Source organism: Entelurus aequoreus, linkage group LG13 (assembly GCF_033978785.1).
Source record: "Entelurus aequoreus isolate RoL-2023_Sb linkage group LG13, RoL_Eaeq_v1.1, whole genome shotgun sequence".
NCBI classification, from domain to species: domain Eukaryota; kingdom Metazoa; phylum Chordata; class Actinopteri; order Syngnathiformes; family Syngnathidae; genus Entelurus; species Entelurus aequoreus.
Genome location: NC_084743.1, coordinates 42,947,408 through 42,971,944, shown reverse-complemented (window position 1 = coordinate 42,971,944; position 24,537 = coordinate 42,947,408). Strand labels below are relative to the sequence as shown.

The 24,537-nt window shown below is 37.9% G+C and overlaps 1 protein-coding gene across 1 annotated transcript; it reads right to left on the bottom strand.

Moving 5' to 3' along the window:
- Positions 1-11,899: 11,899 nt before the first annotated feature.
- Positions 11,900-22,555, bottom strand: LOC133663861 (carotenoid-cleaving dioxygenase, mitochondrial-like). Its single transcript, XM_062068576.1, has 12 exons — positions 22,462-22,555; positions 22,175-22,382; positions 21,884-22,095; positions 21,637-21,752; positions 20,120-20,222; positions 19,907-20,035; positions 16,794-16,954; positions 16,522-16,689; positions 16,292-16,429; positions 14,363-14,545; positions 14,169-14,279; positions 11,900-12,445 (listed from the first exon to the last, which is right to left on the bottom strand). Exons 1-12 carry the CDS (start codon positions 22,493-22,495, stop codon positions 12,329-12,331), a joined length of 1,680 nt encoding a protein of 559 aa, XP_061924560.1. The 5' UTR covers positions 22,496-22,555; the 3' UTR covers positions 11,900-12,328.
- Between the last annotated feature and the right edge of the window lie 1,982 nt (positions 22,556-24,537).

Here is a 24,537-nt window from a genome sequence, read left to right as displayed (position 1 = left end):
TATTGGATTTGATTTCGAATTTCATAGTCAAAACTTTTTCCAACGAGGGCCGCATACGGAAAAACTAAAGAATACAATGACCACATTGAAAAATGTTGTACATTTGTAAAACCCATTTTTATCTGAACTTTTGTGCTATACTGTAGGTCAGGGGTCACCAACCTTTTTGAAACCAAGAGCTACTTCTTGGGTACTGATTAATTGGAAGGGCTACCAGTTTGATACACACTTAAATAAATTGCCAGAAATAGCCAATTTGCTCAATTTACCTTTAACTCTATGTTATTATTAATAATTAATGATATTTACACTTAATTGAACGGTTTAAAAGAGGAGAAAACACGAAAAAAATTACAATTAAATTTTGAAACATAGTTTATCTTCAATTTCGACTCTTTAAAATTCTAAATTCAACCGAAAAAAAGAAGAGAAAAACTTAAAAAAAGAATTTATGGAACATCATTAGTAATTTTTCCTGATTAAGATTAATTTTAGAATTTTGATGACATATTTTAAATAGGTTAAAATCCAATCTGCACTTTGTTAGAATATATAACAAATTGGACCAAGCTATATTTCTAACAAAGACAAATCATTATTTCTTCTAGATTTTCCAGAACAAAAATTTTAAAAGAAATTCAAAAGACCTTGAAATAAGATTTAAATTTGATTCTACAGATTTTCTAGATTTGCCAGAATAATTGTTTTGAATTTTAATCAAAATAAGTTTGAAGAAACATTTCACAAATATTCTTCATCGAAAAAACAGAAGCTAAAATGAAGAATTAAATTAAAATGTATTTATTATTCTTTACAATAAAAAAAATAAATTTACTTGAACATTGATTTAAATTATCAGGAAAGAAGAGGAAGGAATTCAAAAGGTAAAAAGGTATATGTGTTTAAAAATCCTAAAATAATTTTTAAGGTTGTATTTTTTTCTCTAAAATTGTCTTTCTGAAAGTTATAAGAAGCAAAGTAAAAAAAAAAAAGAATTTATTTAAACAAGTGAAGACCAAGTCTTTAAAATATTTTCTTGGATTTTCAAATTCTATTTGAGTTTTGTCTCTCTTAGAATTAAAAATGTCGGGCAAAGCGAGACCAGCTTGCTAGTAAATAAATACAATTAAAAAAATAGAGGCAGCTCACTGGTAAGTGCTGCTATTTGAGCTATTTTTAGAACAGGCCGGCGGGCTACTCATCTGGTCCTTACGGGCTACCTGGTGCCCGCGGGCACCGCGTTGGTGACCCCTGCTGTAGGTGACAGCACAAGCAATTGTTAATGTCATATTTAATACACCTCATTAATATCAAAGTAATTTATTTTTCAGAACATGTTGAGGGCCAATAAAAAAAACAAGAAGTGTGTTAACCCCTGATCTACTGTCTTTAGGGTCGGCGTGGCGTAGTGGGTAGAGCAACCGTGCCAGAAACCTGAGGGTTGCAGGTTTGCTCCCTGTCTCTTACCATCTAAAAACCGCTGCTGTTGTGTCTTTGGGCAGGACACTTCACCCTTTGCCCCCGGTGCCGCTCACACCGGTGAAATGAATGATAGGTGGTGGTCGGAGGGGCCGTAGGTGCAAATTGCAGCCACGCTTCCGTCAGTCTACCCCAGGGCAGCTGTGGCTACGAAAGTAGCTTACCACCACCAGGTGTGAATGATTGATGGGTTCAGAAAAACATGTAAAGCGACTTTGGGTACTTAGAAAAGCGCTATATAAATCCCAGGTATTATTGTTATTATTATTATTTAGACACCCAATAATGCGATTTACATTGAGAACCCATTATGCATTCACTTCAGTCATATACTGCATTTGTAACTCCTAAAACATATTTTATAAGTTAAAATAAATAGCATTTATTCAATATTTAAACTTAAACTTCAGAGGAAAATTTGAGATCAGTATTTTTTGGGGAATTTTCGGTTTTTAATACAACTTGTCAGATAATATTTAATTCAACCATTAGCTTGGTGGATTTGGGTTGATTCTTTATTTATAGTCATATACATGACACGGACTCAAAACAAAACTTTTGTCAGCTTGTATTAAATATAATACCTATGTCATCTTATCTTTTAATCTTTAATGCTCTTTTTGTATTAAATGCCTAGTTATTTTTTGTTTTAAAGTAAATGACTGATATTTTTTGTATTCATTGCTTTTTGTATTCTATTAATTTTACTTTTATTGCTTGTCTTTGACAGGTTTTTTAAAAAAGTGTTTCTAAATGAAATGTAAAATTATATTTATTGATATAAAACTTATGTTTATTGATTAGTCAGCAGTGGCTTTCTTGTTATAGGTGCAAGTCGAGAGATCAGCGTGCTTGTTACAAAGTTTGCGGATATGTTAAGGTAGGTCACATTGAAACTACAGTTTTTGACTGTCTCTTGGTAAATAGTTGCTTCAAATTTAATCTCTATGAAATGTCGTTGTTTTGTGGGCATACATTTGATTATAGGATTTCAAAACATTCAGTGGGAAGTGAGGGGTCTTGTCTGAAAAGCCAGATATTTTTTCCGTATAGAGGTTTGCTATCCACTCCTAAACAAAATCATAAAATGTAAATGGGTTATACTTGTATAGCACTATTCTACCTTCCAGGTACTCAAAGTGGTTTGACACTATTTCCACATTCACCTATTCATTCACATTCACACACTGATGGCGGGAGCTGCCATGCAAGGCCCTAACCACGACCCATCTGTAGCAAGGACACAATATGTGACTTGGATGGTGGAAGCTATCGATGTTGGCCCTGCGCTGTCCAGGGTGTACTCTGCCTTCCACCTGAGTGCAGCTGGGATAGGCTATAGTAGAAAGTATCCAGTAAGAAAACACGTCCGCATCATTCAGTTTACTGCGTCATGAGTAGGGCGGCTACTAGGGCTGAAACTAACGACTATTTTGACTGTCGACTTATCCGATTATGAAGCGTACACCTATTCAATGGCTCTAATTTAGCAATCAGATTTTACATTCAACTTGAGATATTTTCAGTATATTTTAAGATGACTACTTCATTCAAAAAAATTGATTTGTACTTTAACTGTACTGCTTATTACGCTGTTACAAAAATAATAACTTTATTTAAAACGTTGTCAGTTTTAAAACAAGCATAGGCAAAGTGCAAATAACAACAAAGAATCAGTTTGTATGTAAACATAGGACAGTCAAAATAGACAACACCAAAATGATCTACCTTCCTCATAGATAGAAGTGCATTTTGTGATATGATGATGTATTAAGATAGCTGCACACAGGTATATAGACAAGGTTTAGCTGGTGGACTTTGGCTAAAATGATAGTTCGAACCATTATTTTTATCCAACTTACAGTAGTTTTTCTGTCTGGAGAGTCACAGACCGCATTCTGCATCCGCTTTAAATGCTCCTGCATCACAGATGCTGTGCCATTAAAAGCAAGGTTTGCTTTAACATGTTTTGGGTGAAATTGGGTGGGGGTGGGCTGGACTCGGGCGTAAGGCAGGATATACCCTGGTCAAGTTGCCACCTAATTGCAGGGCCAACACAGATAGGCAGACAAGCATTCACACTCACATTCATACACTAGTGCCCTGATTTACATTTACTTGTACTGTAGCTAGATTCCACACCGTTACATATGAATGGATGAAATTGTTGATTTAACAATTGAAATGTGTCTCAATTGATTGCAACAAACATGCTTACAAACTGAACTGACTCCATCATAAAAATGATTCGCAATTTCGTTTTTTTGATCCTCTGAGCTTTTCGTTGGACACGCCAAGGCATGACACGGGAGATGGGAGTACATGAGATGGGAGTGCATGTGATGAGGTGAATGAGACGGGAGCTTAACTCAAAGGGGAACTGACCTTTTTTTGGAATTTTGCCTATTGTTCACAGTCATTATGAAAGACATGACGACGGATGGATTTTTTTAATGCATTCTAAATATTAAATAAATGTGATCAAAAGTTTGCTTACAAAGCAGCTTTTGGGGAGGTCCTCTATTTCGCCCATAAAATTCAATAATTAACCATTCAAAAACAGCCAACAATGCTCCTTTTACATTACATTACTTAAATATTAACCAAGTATTAGTGATATTGTTATTATAAGCACTAACGCAGATACATTATTTATAGCAGTGCCGTGTGGTCCTACGTTTACTATATCGAGTGGTCTGCTGCTTCCTCGCTTCCTTGCTCCCTGGGAAGTTTATTGTAGATCATAAACAATGAGCCCGAATGCAGCTGAGATAGGCTCCACCCGTGACCTCGAAAGGGACAAGCGGTAGAAAATGGATGGATGGATAAAATCATGCCTGTCACATGGACAGAAAAAGTCTTTGGCGGTATTCCAACAAGTTGGTACACTATGACAGCCATTTAGGAAATTACGAGAAAGACACGAAAAGACGCTTGCCCCCCCCCACACTCCCCCACTTCTTTGTGAGGATTATGGTCATTTTTCATTTAAATGGAAATATATGAACATCCTAGCTGTCGGTATCCTAATGACAGCAGACATTGCACAGCCAGTTAGTGATGTGTTATTATGTTTGTTGGCTCTCATAAAGTCTGCACTGTCTGCAGTGAGCAATAATCAGTAATGAAGAAAAAAAAAATCAAACATAGAGAGTTTTTTAAATTAATGCGTTGTGTTTGTTTAAAATGACCAAAATATGTAAATATCAAATATTGACATTGCTCATGTTGCATGTAATGAGTTTATATAGTTCCTGTTTGACGTTGAATTGCTGACATGAATGGCCTTTTGCACACTATTCTGTGACGCTTGGGTCGCATGTTAGCGATGATTGTGATTCAAGCTGCAGAAGGTAGCAGGAAACAGGGTTCAGGTATGAGATATTTAACACAAACAAAGACAAAAAAACTAAAGCACATGTGCAGCGAGGTGCACGCCAAACACTAATGCATTAGGGAATGCACAAAAACCTAGGACTATGCAGAACAAAACTTACTTGGAAGCCTCAGACAAGGAACTGCGTTCAACAGCATACATACAGAATATAATCTCCCGACCAAGACCGCAGTACCAGCTGAACTTAAATAGTGGCACCTAAATTCAAAACAGGTGCGCTGGGAGACAAAATAAAGCTGCTGGAGGACACTCAAAAAGAAAGTGGAACTACAAAATAAGTATGCAGGACAGGAACTTAACATTAAACATGGAAAAACACTAACAAACTCAAAACAAGGCACAGCCTGTTGTAACCAGCCGTGACAGAATGCCCCCCCCCCCAAAAAAAACGGATTTCAGACGTTTTAGAAAAAACAAAAAGTCCAAAGTCACGGGAGGGCGGAGGGAGGACAAGGCGGTGGGGCGCCAGCGGGGAAAAGTCAGATGGTGGTGACGAGTAGACCGATGGTACGCCGTGGGATGGCCCGCTGGAGAAGATGGCAGCGCCTTGGGACAGTCCGCTGGAGACGAAGCAGGAAGCGGCGCCGTGGGACAGCCCACTGGAGACGAGGATGGCGTGTCCAGAGCTGGAGCAGCAGACGGCTGGGCTGTCGGCGTGTCCAGAGATGGCGTCTGCAGGCCCACTGGGGTTGCTGCTGGCGTCTGAAGTGACCTCACTGAAAGAGGTGAGAGCTGTGCTTCCTTTGTCGCACGTCTGACCTTAGCCCTCCCCTCAAGAGACGGATTCCAGACATCCCAAGAAAGGCTGAGGGAGTGGGGAGGGAACTGGGGGGTCTCGGGTCCTGCCGACTCTGGCTGCCCCAGTGGAACAGACGACAGGGACGGGTGGGAGGGAGCTGAAGAACCAGTCCGTGCAGCCATCAAGCCACAGAGGTTGTCCATCATGGAGACCATGCGGGTACACTTCTCATCGGCGGCTTTCTCCTGAGCAGCCATTTGTCACCTCCAGACAGCCCAACAAATTTCAGCGGGGTTCGTACTAGGCTCGATGATTCTGTCAGGTTCTGTTAATCTTGAACCCCAAGATTCAGAGATGGCAGGCGCAGCGCAGGTAAATATGACTTCAATGTCAAAAGAAACTAGTGCAACTGGAAAGTGCCATGCAGGGAACATGCAATTGAATGCAGGAAACAGGAAACAATCATCGAGCCCTGTGTGCAGGGCAGTCCGGTTTATAAAGAAGTCTAATTGGAAATCACTACCATGTGTGGCCAGGCTGCCAATCAGCGGCAGGTGAGGGGAAAGAGCGCTCAGGGAGACATGCAGGAAACGGAACTAAAAATAAGAGCGCTACTCAGGAAATAAACAAACTAAAGAAGCATAACCAGATGTAAATGTGACAGATCGTCACATATTCACATTTTTTGAGTTTTACCTGTATATGATTCGTACTGTTATCATATCGAATCAACATGGGTATTTGCCACTACTACATACATTTATTATTCCGCTCCTGCTAAAAGTCACTGACTAAGACTCTTTGTTTACTCTTATCTGGTAGCAAATATTTGTACATTTTCACATTTACATTAGTTTCCCCTTTACTTTGGACAAAGATAAAGACCTTGTACAAAGGCAAAAGATGCGAATGTCTGACAGAAAATTCCATGAAAGACTGGTTTAGCTCAAATTCACTTTTTAAGGCTATGGTCTTAATTACAATTTGGTTCTAATCCATCCATCTTCCATTCATTTTGTACCGCTTGTTCCTTTTGGGGTCGCAGTCGCGGGGGGTGCTGGAGCCTATCCCAGCTGCACTCGGGCGGAAGGCGAGGTACACCCTGGACAAGTCGCCACCTCATCAGGGCCCACACAGAGACAAACAACATTCACACTCACATTCACACACTAGAGATCGATGCAAAAGTTAAACAGTTGTTATTTTCCCCAGTACTTGAGATCGTGTTCACTATGTACCCTATTCTCCTGTTTGCGCCTAAGTGTTTTTTTAAGCACTTGAAGTTATGCACATTCCTTACTTGTATTCTTTTGACAGCTGTTTTGTGTGTGTGTGTGCTTGCGCAGGAGAGCCTAAGCGTTAACTGTCAACAAAATCAATCAAATCAATTGATATAGACGCTACATTATAAATGTATGTTCTGTTAAATAGTCATATAGTTCAAGGATCTCGGTTCGGATGGAATGCTATGTATAAAACGTCCAGGATGTTCAAATACGGCTGATTTATGCACGTAACCTTTTGCTGTGGTCGCAATGATACAACAATGTGCGTTTTGATTTTTCATAGTTTTGAGAGGCGGAGTCATTAGATGCAAATGCACCTCCCCTTACCACACCCTCTTTGCCCCCTAACGCTGGGTGAACCTTCGCCCCCGCCCAGTAGAAATGGTTTGAGGTTTTTTAGCTTTCTTGCTTTTATTGTGCCCTATGGGCATCGGTGACCACCACAAGCTATCTGTTTTGAGTGACTTTCAACACAACACAACATCCCGGATGATATAGCGAGACCAGTGGCCCATCGTGGTTTGTTTTCAGCACTAAGGAAGAAGGCGAAGATGCTGGTGGCTGACTTACAGGTCTGGAATAGTGCTGGGCGATATGGGAAAAAAAATGATCATGATTAATTTTTTCATATCATCCGATCTCGATTAATATACCGATTTTTTAGTTGTTGTGTTATTTAAGCGGATTGTCCCGTGCAGGATTATACCGAGTACCGCATCCCTACTGTTTACTACTGCTGTGTTGGTATATATAATCTTACAGTACCTCAAATTCTAACTGCACTTTAATGTATTTTCATTCAATATGAGATACAGAACTTGGGTTTTAAAAACTCCACAATCTGTGTCACCGCTTGTTGTTTGCCAAAACACTGGTGAGAATCACTGATGTATACAAGTAGGGCTGCAACAACTAATCGATTAAATCGATTAAAATCGATTATAAAAATAGTTGGTGATTAATTTAGTCATCGATTCGTTGGATCTATGCTATGCGCATGCGCAGAGGAATTTTTTTTTATATATATATACAGTATATATTTTTTTCTTTTTTTTATAAACCTTTATTTATAAACTGCAACATGTACAAACAGCTGAGAAACAATAATCAAAATAAGTATGGTGCCAGTATGCTGTTTTTTTTTCAATAAAATACTGCAAAGGATAGAAATGTAGTTTGTCTCTTTTATCCGATTATTAATCGATTAATCGAAATAATAATCGACAGATTAATCGATTATCAAATTAATCATTAGTTGCAGCCCTATATACAAGTAATCAAATAATACAAATATATTACCATTTGAAAGTGTTAGTAAATATTTCCTAATAAATACAAATAATAATAGTATTCATTACACTAATTATACTTTGTTTACTGCAGAAACTTTGTGAAGAAAAAAACGAAATAACTTTGAGAGGCAAAAAAGTTGTTGTCTTTACCCCCACAAAACACACCGAAAAAGAAGCAAAACAGTGGCCCTAAAACCAGGTACGGACCGTAGCGTGGGTTACCTGTATTGTTGCACCTCTAGTAAGCACAATTATACATATGGACAAAATGACAGCTGTTAGCATAATTTACCTCGATCAAACATGGTGAAAATGTTTGTCACAAGATACCGCAGTATACTCCGCCTTCCGCCTGAGTGCAGCTAGGATAGGTTTCAGCACCACCCGTGACCCCGAGAGGCACAAGCGGTAGAAAATGGATGGATGGATGTTCCATGCAGGATTATACCAAGCATCGCTGCTTCCCTACTGTTTACTACTGTAGTAACATCAAACAGACATATCCGCCATGTTTGATCGAGGAAATTTGCTACCAGCTAATCACCGTGATTGAACTAAAATTATTCACGATCAACGATCACGATCATATAATCGCCCAGCCCTAGTCTGGACTATACGCTGACTAAGGTTAAATTTCTATCGAGTCTAACTTTCTAATTCTATATCCTGGACATGTACATGTATATTGACAATAAAATGCTTTTCTATTCTACATCATGTAAATACCTCCGCTGCTCCGCTGCATTGAGTTGTAAAAAAATAGAGGCTCAAGGCTACAAGGTACGCTTCGAGCGACATCGCGGACATAATAAGGGATTATATAACTTATTTGTCTATTGCCAAACACAGTTGACACTGATCCAAGTAAATGTAGTGTTTATGAAAGTTATTCTTTATTTTGCCAGAGGACGGTGAACTATTTATTGTCTTGCAGTAGAGGGCTAAGCTAGCTACACAAGAAATCGAGCTAACATTGCTAATGTACCATTCACACATTTCTAACCTACTGTTATTACTTACCGTTTTATTGTCTCCTCCTATGCCATAAATAGTAGTCACCGACCCTGCCATTAAAAGTAGTTTTTTCAGAAAATCTTTTGTGAAGGTCTGTTTGAAGCAGGGCTAATCTTTGCACACACTCAAATATACTTTTTCACGGATGAAGGCACATTGCCACGAATCATGAAAGTTAAAAGTAAGACTCTTTCAGATGACGCTGAAAGTTAGTGTAGTGACTTGTGCTGGTTAAAGCAAACAAACAACAGAGTATATTCCTTCATCGGCTTTCATCGTTGACATGATGTTGTAGCACAGCCAGATTTACATACATTTAAAGGGGAACTGCACTTTTTTATTTTATTTTGCCAATCGTTCACAATCCTAAGAAGACAAAAGGGTTTTTTTTGCATTCTAATTTGTAAAAATCAGCTTGTTCTTGGTGGCTGACAATGCAGCTAAGTGGAGCAACCCATTCTGCCGCTAAATCACTTTAAAAATGCATCCAAAAAACCGCTAACAGTATTTCATTAACGTTCCGTAACCTGTTTAATAACCAAGCTGCAGCAACTTTGTTATTGTAGGAGCGAACACTGAGGAACTCTTTTTCTAGCGTAGTAAGACATCGTCTTGGGACAGAATGCTAAGACATTAGTGGTAAGGTAGCTACAGCAAGAGACAAGCTAGCTTTTGTGTCAGCAGCTGAAGCGCTTTTGAGTTTGTAATGAACAAAACAATGCGGTAGGACACCAATCTGTACTGACTGAAACACATGAACAATCACATTACAGTATCTGTAAAGTATTAGCCCACATTTCATGCTTTGTTTGTACACCTCAAACTCAACACTGTATGTAGTTGTAATAACAAGCATGTTGTGCTGCGTGTATCATGATCAATATTAAAGTGACTCACTCGATGGATAGTTGTCTATTTTTGTTCCTGCTGGCCGGGGAAGTTTTTTTAAGTTGACTTTGTGTAAGCGCGCCATATATGTCCTCATAGGTCGGCTCCAAGTTCTGCATTTATACCTGCAAGTCATACCGACCTCACCCGTTCTGTGGTCGCTTCTCCTCTGTATATTCAGATTCAAAAAGAAAAGGTTGTAAATCCTCATTTGTCTAAAAATAGTCGTCTTTGTTGTCTTTCACCAAGTCTGCCATGATTACAACACACTTGCCGGAAGTCGGAAGTGCGCTGCTATTGAAACAAAAATAAATGAGCTGAGGAAAGAAGTTCCGGTGATGCATAAAATGACAAAAATACAGTAAATATGGTAAATATTACATATTGTTATGAACATGTCTGTTACTACATTATATATACTTGCATATACTTGTAGTTTGTATATAAAATGTTGATGGAGGGTTTTAAAGTGACTCCTATTAGCCGCATTTTGCAAGCGTTTTTATCATGTTTAGGAACCTAAAAAAAAACGTGTGTTCTTGGTTCTCATAATGACTGTGAGCGATAGGCAAAATTCCCCCAAAAATGAACTTCCCCTTTAAGTTGGCTGAGTCACACAAGGATGTTTGGGTAAATGTCTACCATATATGGATAATCTGCTGACGTCACACTTAATCAAAACATCATACCTAAACAAAACCATTTGGAGGAAGTAGGAAGGAAGGCAAAATTGGTATCTCTGCAATGCCTCCATGGTTTGGTTTAAAATTTTGGGGACTTATGCAGATCTCAAATACACATAAACAAGTACCATCAGTTAAAAAGGTGGTTTTGCATAATAGTGCCCCTTTAAGTGCAATATGATGTTTCACCTTCCTGGGTCGCTGGACTTATTCCAGCCTCAGAGGCGCATATGAACAACGTGCAGTACTTAAGTCAACAGGAGAATACGAAGAATGCCAGATTTTACTGGGAACACCCACATTTAAGGCTTGCTCCATTTAAAGTATTCACCTTGGATGAAAGCGTGCATGGACAGTTTAAGTCGAGTGGGAGAATGTTTTTCACTTGAGCACATGGGAGAATAGGGCCGGGCCCTAAATGATTACGATATTGATTCTATAAACACATAGAAATGACTTGTCACTGCTCAAAATACAAGTACAAACCTGATGTGCATGTTAGATTAATTCCAGGCCAGTGTATGCACTATTTAGAAAGAGGCCACATGCGTTTCCCTTGTAGTAACAGCATTGTTCTCATCAATTATACAAAGTGTTAAGGCTAAAAATGCTGCTGAATAGATGTATTTGAACCATGTTTTCCAAGAGATAGCGCGCCAGCTTGCAGTTAAACTGGTCGAATAAACCATGACACATGTGTTTTTTACTGCTATAATACTACTGCTTGATAGTCACTTTTTACCGATCATTCCAGTGAGAAAGCAGCAGTGGATACATCCCATAGGCTGGATCTGGAGACCCTTTTGACAGAAGCTCAAAACATTGAATCCTTCCTAAAAGATAAGAAGAATCAGCTAAAGCAAACACTGGTGCAGATTTCTAATAAACTGTCTGATTAATTTTCACTGCATGAATTTATGCATATATATATTTTTGAGGTGTGTTTCATTTTACTGATAAATATTCTCAGCTAAATGGAAGTTTGTGTTGTATTATGTTCAGTTGTGAGTAGGATCTTAATGGACTCCTGTAGTTTCATTTCATTACACTGTATAAAATGGGACATTTCTGTGACTCTATTTAAACTAATATATCTTCACTAGTCGTTGTTTTTTGTTGCATTTATTTATTGTTGGGTATTTCTTCACAGAGCAGCCTAGTGTACATACATGCTTGAAATATAAAAAATAACTAAAATGTTACATTTGCACAAATAAAACCATCACAATATCCATACATTCATGTTTGGTTATTACAAACCATGTCCACTATTTATGTTTTCATCTTTGGATATTGAATAATATAAATGTTGGTCACACGATATCATCACAAAGTGGAGACACACTCTTTAAGGCAAAGAAAACACATGAATATACCATAAAAAATTCAATCAAATGTGTTAAGCAATTACATAACAGTGTACCAATTCATGAGGGAACAGACAGCATACAAGCATCACATTTCTACCTCATTTAAATTTAGTAGTCTTTAGTGCATAGCAATAAGTAAGTATAGCCCATTTACTATTAATATAATTATTTTTTAAATTGCTAGGCTGAGGCATTGAATGTTCCATGGAAACCGTATGGGATATTTACAGGCACTTCAGCCCTGGCCAACTCTTCGAATGTCTTGGCATCCAAAACCAAGAGGAACGTACGCTTGTCCTGAAAAGAACAAATAATGAAAATAATTAGTGCTTTCAAAAGTTGTGTTAGGAGGATGTACATTTAAAGGAAACCTATGACAATTGTCCTATTTTCTGACTTTTGAATGTTGTCACAATGTCGAACACTCACTTGTGATAAACAATGCCAAAGCATCAAATCGTAAGGTTCAAGCATTGGTGCATGAGCTTGCATGCAGTTTTGGATTTTGTGTTGTTTGAGTCTTTTTTTTTTAAACAGTGGACCATTTGTGGCGTCAGAGCTTGACAAACATATTTATGTGTGCATCTTAGTAGCCAGGCTTCCTTCCCCTTTATTGTGCTGAGACTGTAAGCTGCAGCCTCGTCTCATGCGCTACTGCAGGGCTTCACAATTATATTCTGATACGCCCCCTTAGGAAGAAGAACATAATTTGTGCTTGCACCCACTCTCCACCGTGACTATAATTAGCATAATTTATCTATACAATTGTTATAAGTACACCTCTGCATAGCATTGTATCCTTATTAACAATAAAGAAAACAACACACCGGTTTTTCCTCGTCTCCCACTGTACTCACGGTGAAGCCAAGCGCTATATGCTTCGTCATATTTATTTGTCTTAGCTTTCTGGTGACTTTTGTTTGTCTCATTATCTCCATCTCTCTCCGCCTTTCTTTTCATCCCATTTAAAAAAAATACCATGATGTCTCCTGGGGGTTTGTTCACTGCGCTTCAAATATCCCTTTCTGTGCTGTGTGTGTGCATGCTCGTTGCAAAAAAAACCCTACAACATAGAGCTAATACTCCCTGTGCACACTCTGACAATCAGAGAGAGTATGGCCAGGGGATATCTTAAATGAATGGTCAAAAGCCCCTCACGTGACTACAGGGCGCCATGTTTGCTACCAGTTTTGAAACTGAGTTGGCCATACTTTCTATATACTCTGTGACAATGACAGCACCACTGCCACCTTCTGCAGTGGATGTGCAATTACACTTGATTGGAATTGAATTAGCCGCTAAACTCTTAACGAAAAATATGGCGCCATTGCAATTACTACTTGGTTTGGGGGGCCACAAGAGAAGGTAAGATATTTTTATATAAGTATTATTTTCATCTAATTGTGACATGTACTGAGATAAATTCAGCTTTTACAATCAGTATACTGATCATGAAGTTTATTTTGATCCTATGTGAATTAAGTGGGTTAATAATGTTTCTGTGCAGCAAAATCTATGCCAAATTTATACCCTAGCTTATCCAACGCATATTATCTAGATCAGTGATTCTTAAACATTTTTCACCAAGTACCACCTCAGAAAAGACTTGGCTTTCCATGTACCACCATGATGAGCAACATTAAAATACAGTAGCGTAGTAGACCTAAGTATTCATTAAAAACAAGACAAGAGGTTTTATTTAACAATTATATGATATATATTTGGCCACTGTAACATTACACACAGTTTGAACAGTAACACTGTGTTTGAATATAGGAACACTAAACACTGTATTTTAATGAGGAATGTTTTGGGGGGCCTACCACTTGATGGAGCCCACCACGTACCACTAGTGGTACGCAAACCACAGTTTGAGAGAATCACTGATCTAGACCAAGTGTGTTAAATATAAATTAGAATCATCAAAAGTCCCCTTTAATTAACTTTGTGTAAGGTAGTGGTTATAATCATGTATCCACAGTTTGTAGTTGATTTTCTTATGTAACGATAGTAGACCAACCATTTTTGGAGTGATGACCACAGACAAAATAACACCGTCGTCCTCCTCTGTAGCATTAGGTGAGGGGACGAAGACTGGTTCTGAAGGATATAAATCATCTTGTTCCCAAACCTTTGAGAAAAAGCAGAGAAAAGATTACATGATAATTTTTTTGCCATGTATTTGTAACGCAAAAAAGCAAAACTTTTCCCAACCTTCATGGTTTTGTTTTGGATGTCCATCTTGATCAGTGTGTCCCCAACAAGGTGTCTGAAGCCACAGCCATAGAAGTAGCGGTACGGATGGGTGTTGTACTTGTCATAGTTGATGGCAGGAAACTCAAGACCACCATACTGATGAAGATCTTCCCCATGAAGATCTTCATGGGTACAGAAGATCTGCAAAAAGTATTTAATTGAAACTAATGCTACTCCACTTGGTAGACATAATGAAGGGATAAAGTAAAATGCTAAATGGATTATACTTGTATAGCGCTTTTCTACCTCCAAGATACTCAAAGCGCTTTGACACTATTTCCACATTCACCCATACATTCACACACTGATGGCGGGAGCTGACATGCAGGCGCTAACCATGACCCATCAGGAGCAAGGATGAAGTGTCTCGTCCAAGGACACAAAGGATGTGACTCGAATGGCCGTCCCCAAGTGAACGAAAAGGAACATCAGTGTGTAATATTCTGTCCACTTAACTAATTCATTTTGTTCAGTTTTAACAGACCTGCCAACATTGTTCGTACTTGGCATGTATTTTGACCCTTATTACACTTGTATGCTTCACTGATCTCTAAGTCTCTAAAACCTGGATCATGCTCCTGTGTTTAGGCATGAGTTTGTGCTTCACCGACTTGCTCCTTCCCCTGCACCTCTGCAAACCCTTTTTGCGTGGATGAGGGACGCTTCCGCACAAACCTAACCTCGAGTAACCTCCGACCATCTGTATTAATAATTCATTGGAGATCGTTGTAACCACAAAACATTGTAATGTGATTTAGTGTTTACAATGTAAGACAGCATACAGAATTTTTTAAATACTAGATATGGCAAATTGTGGACCTCAAGAGTAGCGTTGGTTGACAACTGGGGCTGAGACAAGTCTGTTTGTCGCATCATGCATATTTCACCTAAAAGTTACATTATTCAAAATTCTAATGATTCAACATTCACTATTAATTCAGTTTATTTGTTAAGTTTATAAACTTGCAGTCATTTGCATTAAACCAACAAAAGAAAAACAGTTGAACACAGCCAATATTACAAAGGAACAATAGTCACTCCTTCTTTTTAAATTGTCCACATTTGTAAAGTGTCTACATTTTGATTTGGTTGATTCAGGATTCATATTCATTTGCAGATTTTGTGATTACATTTTTACCTGCGGACATCAACAGAGTTAGGAGAAATATACCTTATTTGTCACCAGCTAAAATAATGAGGTTATGATTAACGGTACCAAAGAAAACTTTTTGTTGTACAGCAACAATATCCCGACTACATTTTTATATTTTTCAATATGATTTAGGATTATTAGGATTTTTTTGAAAGTTTGAAATTGCTTTTTTGTTATTACTTACATTTACTTACTTACACATACAGAAAAAACAGTTCAGCCAAGTAGCACATTCAATTCCCCCCCTATTGTTTTTTCTACTATATAGTGGTGGAATGCCAGAACAAGACCATAATATAAGTTTAAGATTATGGTGCCTGTCCTCAGTTAACAAACCTTTTTACAAGCCACTTCATTCACAAGAAAGATGAGCCTGACAAAAAATAGATTTACATGACAAATTGCTATAAAAGTATGTAATATGAAAGCAGGGACGGCGTGGCGAAGTTGGTAGAGTGGCCGTGTCAGCAATCGGAGGGTTGCTGGTTACTGGGGTTCAATCCCCACCTTCTACCATCCTAGTCACGTCCGTTGTGTCCTTGGGCAAGACACTTCACCCTTGCTCCTGATGGGTGCTAGTTAGCGTCTTGCATGGCAGCTCCCTCCATCAGTGTGTGAATGTGTGTGTGAATGGGTGAATGTGGAAATACTGTCAAAGCGCTTCGAGTACCTTGAAGGTAGAAAAGCGCTATACAAGTATAACCCATTTATCATTTATTTATCATTTAGTTTACCTTGTTCTTGCCAATCCTTAATGAGGTGGCTGAGCTCTTAGGCAGGTTGTTCAAGTTCTGGTTGTAGGGTGTCTTGTCATCAACATTGAGAGGAAGAACAAAGCGGCGTGGGAAGACTCTACACATTGTGTTATACACCTGAGGATAATAATGTAATTACTTTGACATCCAGAAAAATACTTATGTTTAAATCAATTAATTATCATCACCCTTTTGTCATATTTCCTTACCTCGTCAAGATCTTCTCCAGACTTACGAAGGTTCTGGATGTTGTAGTTTCCTATTGCCGTGCCATCGTCTGACGCACACATGTCTATGATTAAATAACCATCTTCTTCAAAGGCATTAATCTGGTGGAAGGTTGACAGTGGCTTGGCAATGTACTTAAGGGAATTCACCTGGATTTAACAAATGAATTAAAACATTAGGTAAAGTATAACTCAAATTGAAAATACTGTATTCAGTTTAATTAGGCTGAATCTAATGTGGAAAAAAACCTCACCTTCCCAGTTTTTTTATGAATCAGATGAAAGGTTGTGTTGAGTTTTGGATCCCAATAAATGCCATCACTAATGCTCTTTCCTCTCAGTTTCGCTGTTACAATCTTCAACAGGTCCATCTTGATGGGCTGCTCAATGAACACCACATAGTTCTGAGACATTGCTAAAATGGAGTCAAAGGAGATAATATAAGCTTTACTTCCCATCAGGCTGTTAAGCCTATTGTTGAAATTTAAGAACAACTGAATTCAGTAAGTAAGCGTTTATTTTAAAAACTAAACATCACTGCAACACCTTTATCCATCTTCACCTATAGCTAATTGCTGTTGAGCATTACTTGTCTAATGACTGACTTCATCTGCTTAACTGCCTGAAATATCGACTGGTGTTCACTACTCGGCTGTTGGTATTATAGTATTATTTTTCATTTATCGTTCATATCTGGTTACTCCCTGCTATAATGTGTTTTCAACTAGACTCCTGTTAAAGTGTAATATACCACTTAAGCATTTTCTGTTTTGAAACTCTACATTCAAGTTAGTTGGTTTGTTGTTGCGGTCTTGTTTGCCTCGTTGCAAGTACAATTTCCCTTTCTCAGCTGGATACTTATTTTTCAGATGCTATAATAAATTTGTTGTGCTACTGCCTTTGTAAACAAACTTTGCAGCATACAGTCACGTGTTCCATATCTGTTGCCGTAAATCCAAACCACTGATGGCACTATTAATTTTTTTGGAACAAACTGCTTGCTCTCTTTTGAGTGTGCTGTAGCCTTGTTGTTGAAAGTGTGTGAATCTCTGCTAAGAAAATGACGAGGAGTGCGAAAGCTATGGAATCTCCTGTGGGCAAAGACAAGCTGGAGCAATAAGAGAAAAATATTTACATTTGGCTGCAACTAAAAACTTGCGTCATCGATAAAACTTATTTTTCGCCCAGGCCTAGTTACTATTAATTCATAGTTAGTATTGATGTAGTGATTGCAAAATGAGGTAAAATTTAAGTATATGTACCTCTGAGTCAACTATCACGACAGTCTTACGTTTGATGTTATATACAAACTTATTACAAAAACTGTTGGAACAGTAGTATAACATTGCCACAATTGTTTATGAACTACCATCTTTTGTTCAAATTGTTCAGAATGTATGCACCGAAAGTTCTGTAAAATCTTGCAATTTAAAAAAACATCTCTGTGTTTGATGTAATGATAATGACGATATGTTGTGGATTCTGTTACACAAATTTTTACATTATAAAAAATAATTTAAGATTAATGTAAATACATAAGTATGTCAATCACTATTCAGCTAAAATTTACAAAATAGAAAGGGATTGTTTTTGGATAAAATGTGTATGTTTTCACTTTTTTTTTAAAAACAAGGGCATGTTTCAAAAGTATTGATTTCGCACAGGTATCAGAAAAAACTGTGATGTAATCAATACCCATGATGTATTGTCAAAAATATTGATACTCAATATTGTATTGTATTGTATCTGGATATAATGCTCATTTGCAAAATTATCAAGACTATAAACCCTGGCCGAGGCCGCCCCCACTCTCTCCAACAACAGCAGCAGACATCTCCCCTTCACTGCTAGTCATGTATCAGTGGTGGGCCGTCAGGGCCAGCAAGGCCTTCTCTGCTGGTCTAACATAACCAGAAATCATGACCATAATTTAATTTACTTTCCCTAAATATCTAAAAGTATTCATATTCTCTTCATGTCATATTATGCTCGTTCCAGTGCTGTTGTTTTTAGTTTTAGAATTCAGCTAGCTTATGTTGCCGCGCTGTAGGAAATCTGCCCGAGGCCTTCAATGCGGGCGTCCGTGCACTGTAAGCGAACGGGGACATACAGGTGATAGACAGTTGCGAAAGCCAATCAGATCACAAGTTGTTGACAGTGGCTTATCTAAATAGCCTGATGTTAACGAGACCGTGATTGGATACTCACTTGTCATTCCAAAGTGATAGCAGAGAAGGAGAACAAAACATTCATTAGGTGGCAGATTTATATTTGCAAGGCCATTTTCAAGAAGGATATTTAAAGAGAAACTACATCTTGTGAGAGGATGTCGGCCAACCCTGGAAGCTAGCTCTGCTGTTCTGGTGATGAAATGGGCAAATGCTCGCCATTTCCACTCCAATAAGCCAACGACGAGTGGTACCACTGGCTTATACGGCGTCGAATAGGTGCTACAAATTGTGAGTTCAAATATTAAATGTTTTCACTTTTAATGTTTTTTGCAATTTTAATTTTGACAGTACCACATAAGATTTTTGTCTTAATTGCCGATGCGTTTTAATTCATTTTTAAATGCGCCAGAAAATAACCCGTTTTGTACACTGTTGAGGTGTTTCAACACGCAGTACGCCATAGATGTGTTCCTGTATAGTATTTCTCCAGCAATGGTCATGTGATGACATAAATTATGGTATTTTGAGAGGTATTCATTGAAGTCGGACATCACTGAAGGCCTAGGTGGGAAACGCACGGCCCGCCACTGTAATGTATAGTAAGGAGGCACACATAATAGAGGATATGTCCAGTGCTACTGCAGGAGGGCAAAAGCAACCTGTTTTATTCAAAAATAAAAGAGGCGTAAGTACTGTTTTAGGTACTTTGCCTTCGAGGCAAACAAATTAAGAAAACAAAAGAATGTCGATAAGCCTGTGTGCAAACTGCTACAATGCAGTCAAGAAGTAGTATGTCAAATTTGGCAAAGCATCTTCAGGATCGACATCCTGGCCTCTATGATGAATTTCGACAGGTTATCAAATATTCAGTTTCAGACTCATTATTGATGTTATTTTGGCTTGTGGCCCACATAGTTGGCCACCTTATTGTTAGCATATAGTTGCAACCTCGTAGTTAAAAGCTGTGTCAGGTTAATTAAAAGAAACCGTTAAAAAAAATAGGCATGCCAATTAATAGACAGTGTCAGTATACCAAGTTTACATATATACAGTATAGTATCGTATCAAGTTATCCCTTGATGCATGGGATTTGCGCAAAATTCTGTTCTTTACTTTTCACCGAACAACTTGTAAAATATGTTGCAATACTTTATGACTTTAGAATGATTTGAAATGTCATTTAAACTGTTGCTCACCAAAACTGTGGTAGTAGGAAGGTTTGGTCTTGTCCACTGAGGGGATGGAGCAAAGTACCTTCACACCCTCCAGGGTTTCTTTGCTATTGTTTTTGGTGGGAGGCACTTCAATGATGTTGTAGTATGATCCTGAAAATTCAGACACAAATTATTTGAAAACTTTAGTCAGCTGCTATCCACAAGGAGACAGTTTAGCAATGAATTACTCATCACCTTTAGAGGAGTAGGAATTCCCCATGTTGTATGTTGTTCCATCAGGCTCAGTGTGGGGGTGTGCAGTGGCTCCGTTAACAGCAATAAAATCACTCCAGTTTACCTAATTGATACAGAACCAAGGAGGAAAATGAAGCTGACATTGCTTTTTAGGAGAAAAGTATAATAGTAGAAGAAAAAAGTAATCAAAAATAATGAATGAATGACAACGTTCTAAAATGCCATATACAGTATATATATATATATATAATAATATCATGAACAATCTATTGGACAAACAATAAACTGAACAAAAGAGGCAATGTTAATTCCATTTAGTTTGTTCTTGATAGTAGACAGATAGATAGTAGTAGTGGTATCTAGGTTTTTGTTAGCCATCTCTTCCAAAAGGTCAGACGAAGTACAAAAACTAAAGCATTTTTAAGCAATTATTCTATTCAAAACACCCAAAAATATTAACACAAACACATTTTAAAGAGAATAAGTATAGTTTCACATAGTCGTGTTCTGATTAATATTGAATATAATTCCGATATCAGCAAAAAAATAAACAAGTATTTTCAATTGATCAATTATTTCATAACATTCCACATTACAAAATAATGTATCAAGAAAATGTATGATTCAGTATAGTGCAATACTCAGAGACCTTAGTTTTGCATGCAGAAAACAATGTGAAATACATATAAATGACAAATGATATTTATAAATGACCATTTAACATCACTTTCATGTGTTAAATTAACATCTTTAACTCTTGTTAAAGATGTTAACTGAGTTAACATCTTTAACTCTTGTTAAAGATGTTGAGGAGCAGAGAGCCACAATGACATCACTTTCATACTTTGCTAAAAGCTTTTGTTCAAATTATATTGTTTCTCACCTTCGAAGTGCTGCCACTTACAACATTCATTGGCCCTATGGTGGGTTATTTTGTAGTCATATTTTAAATTTAAAAAAGCTAGTAGACAAAGTCACCAAGACCAATGGGGGGTTATTTTGCAATCATATTCAATTAAAAAGAACAGACAGACTGAGTCACCAAAGCGTGAGATTCTTTGTTTGGGCAATCGATTCTGCAGATTGATACACAGGCCAACAGACTAGTTTGTTACGTGCAATGTTTAGCTGTATCATAACCAAGACAATAAACAACGATCTGGGAAAACATTTAGCAAACATTTTCTGCAAAAAACTAATCATACGAATAGTGGGGCATATAAAAACCGAGGCACCTTTAAACTATTTTATGTTATTTTTTTCTACTCTAACATTGTGCTCAAGTCCCTAAGTGACATATCAGAAATCATTTGGAGAGGTTGTCATATAACTATTCCAGGATAAGTAATTTTAAAAAGCTTTTTTTTTGTTGATAATACAAGATAATTTTAAAACTGTTTAATTACAATGTGTGCTAGTGTAGGGTGTCTAATATTACAACTAAACTTTTATTACAATATTTTTCTAATACATAAGAATAAAAATATTAATGTGTCATAAACGGCACTCAGCATTACCTTTTTGGTCGTTTCCAACGTCTCAGGGTCCACTTTGTGCATCAAATTGGTTTCTGTGCTAACATAGTAATCACCTTTGTAGGTCACAAAGCTCACATTGGCATTATCAGTGGGCTCTAGAGGAGATAAAAGTTAACTGCCAAGTTAAAACACTGCTATACACTCAAGTCCAATTTACTCATATTTGGCTTTATTGCGTTTCAAATGCCTTTATTGAACACATTTGAATTGTGCTGATAGTACTCACTTGGTAATTCAAATTTGGAGAGGAAGCGTTGAAAGACGTTTTTACAAGGGTCTGGCACAGTGACAGTCCCAAATTCGGACACAGTAATGCGGTTATTTTCGTTGTTGGCCTGGTAACTCTCACTGGAGAGGAAGCGGCTTTTGTAGGTCACCTGTCCCTCGGAAATTTTGAACTGGTGAAGAAGAGCCATTCCATCAAACCAGTGGTTGAACCTGAGGAGGTAGAGAGTTAAACCTTGTAAACTGGTGCCCCCATTATCTTTAAGTATTTACTATTTGGCATCGTGCTTACTTCTGGTTTCCAATTTCAAACTTTCCTGGGCCATTTCTCAAGAAGCTGCCGTTGATCCATTCCGGAAATTTGCCAGAGATCTTTGTTGTGATTGGCTGAGGAGTCTCCTCCACACTGCACACAATATTCTCAATGCAAGGTAGACCGTGCACATCTGTAAAATGGTTGATGTTTTTCTTTGACTTCTTTGACTTGACTTTCTTAGGCGCTGTGAAAAATATAACAACGTCAAAGTGACTACTTTAACACAAAATTGATCTATCTAATCAATCAAACTATTGGTTTACCTGTCTTGTTCTCCTTCTGTTTAATGGCACTCATGGTCGTTTTGTATCTGGTCACAGTGTCAAGATCCTGCACTTTCTTCAGATGGGTATGCAGTTTTATACTCCTCAGTCCCCTGGGTTGTGACATACTCTTAAATAGATAAGCCAAGACACGGTGATTGTGTAACACTTTCCAAACCCATTTTCATGCCTATTAGAAGAAAATAAAAGTGTCTTTTCAGTGCTATTCTAATCACAATTAGCTCTTTACATAAGTTATTTAAACTTTATTATGTTGGATGTGCTTCAGGTCTTGTCGTGGCCCTCTGACCCCATGTTCCAACAGTACTTCCTATGTGGGTTACACACACAGTATAATATGTCTATGAGTACATTAAATAAACGTAGTGTATGCAAATAAGTGAGTACACAGTGCACTAGATCACCTCGGAAGGAAGACAGTTTGACCATCATAATTAAAATATGCATGCATATTGAGATTTTAAGGTCATTAACTTGAATAGATAACAGCAGATTGGCTTGATCTTTTACAATATAATGTATTTTAAAATTAAGGCATGTCTGAATCTCCTGTTTTTGCAGTATATGTCTCTTCACTGCAGTGCTTCTCAATTATTTTCTGTCATGACCTCATTTTGGGACAGAAATGTTCATTCTACACCCCTGGAATTAATTACTATTAAGAACTTGATAATATTTATTTATCTGTACAACCTGTGTGTGTTATATTCCTGTATTCGCCTCTTAAGCTTCGTAAAGTACTTCATTTTGTGCCATCACATGTGTGCTGGTATGAAGGGCTGGGTAAAATAATTGATTTGATCGATTATGGATCTATATCTTCTATATCTTTACATTTTTAGTAATGTCGTTTCACAAGGAACAGACTGAAACCCTGCGCTTTCTTCTCTTGTCGTCTCATGCGGGCTAAAATAAATTATATTGGCAATCGGGAACTCGTGGCTGTTGTCTTAGCTCTGGTCTGTCATGTCTTTTGGATCATGTTTTGTTTTGTTTAGTTATGTTTGGTTTTTGGACTCTTTAGTTTCTGTTTACGCTCCATTGTTTTTGTTTCCATGACTACTCATTGGTTTCACCTGTCATGGATTTGGACTCACGCACCGGACTCATTTGGACACACGCACCTGTTGTAATCATGTCACTATTATTTAAAGGCCAACTGAAATGACGTATTTTTATTTAAACAGGGATAGCAGATCTATTCTATGTGTCATACTTGATCATTTTGCGATATTGCCATATTTTTGCTGAAAGGATTTAGTAGAGAACAACGACGATAAAGGTCGCAACTTTTGGTCGCTGATTAAAAAAAAGCCTTGCCTATACCGGAAGTAGCGTGACGTCACCGGAGGAAGGACTCCTCACATTTTCCCATTGTTTACAATGCAGCGAGAGAGATTCGGACTGAGAAAGCGACGATTACCCCATTAATTTGAGCGAGGATGAAAGATTTGTGAATGAGGAAAGTGAGAGTGAAGGACTACAGTGCAGTGCAGGACGTATCTTTTTTCGCTCTGACCGTAACTTAGGTACAAGGGTTCATTGGATTCCACACTTTCTCCTTTTTCTATTGTAGATCACAGATTTGTATTTTAAACCACCTCGGATACTATATCCTCTTGAAAATGAGAGTCGAGAACGCGAAATGGACATTCACAGTGACTTTTATCTCCACGACAATACATCGGCGAAGCTCTTTAGCTACTGAGCTAACGTGATAGTATCGGGCTCAAATGCAGATAGAAACAAAATAAATAAATCCCTGACTGGAAGGATAGACAGAAGATCAACAATACTATTAAACCATGGACATGTAAATACACGGTTAATAATTCCCAGCTTGGCGAAGCTTAACAACGCTGTTGCTAACGACGCCATTGAAGCTAACTTAGCAATGGGACCTCACAGAGCTATGATAAAAACATTAGCGTTCCACCTACGCCAGCCAGCCCTCATCTGCTCATCAACACCCGTGCTCACCTGCGTTCCAGCGATCGACGGAAGGACGAAGGACTTCACCCGATCATCCGTGCGGTCGGCGGCTAGCGTCGGCTA

What these genes read in the sequence shown, in the direction of transcription:
- LOC133663861 (XM_062068576.1), bottom strand. Translation starts at nt 22,495, where the DNA reads ATGAGTGCCATTAAACAGAAGGAGAACAAGACAG. An exon ending in GAATTCCTACTCCTCTAAAG is followed by an intron (nt 20,036 to 20,119) that starts GTGATGAGTAAT and finishes CTGAATTTTCAG; the next exon opens with GATCATACTACAACATCATT. An exon ending in CTGGAGAAGATCTTGACGAG is followed by an intron (nt 16,430 to 16,521) that starts GTAAGGAAATAT and finishes TATTATCCTCAG; the next exon opens with GTGTATAACACAATGTGTAG.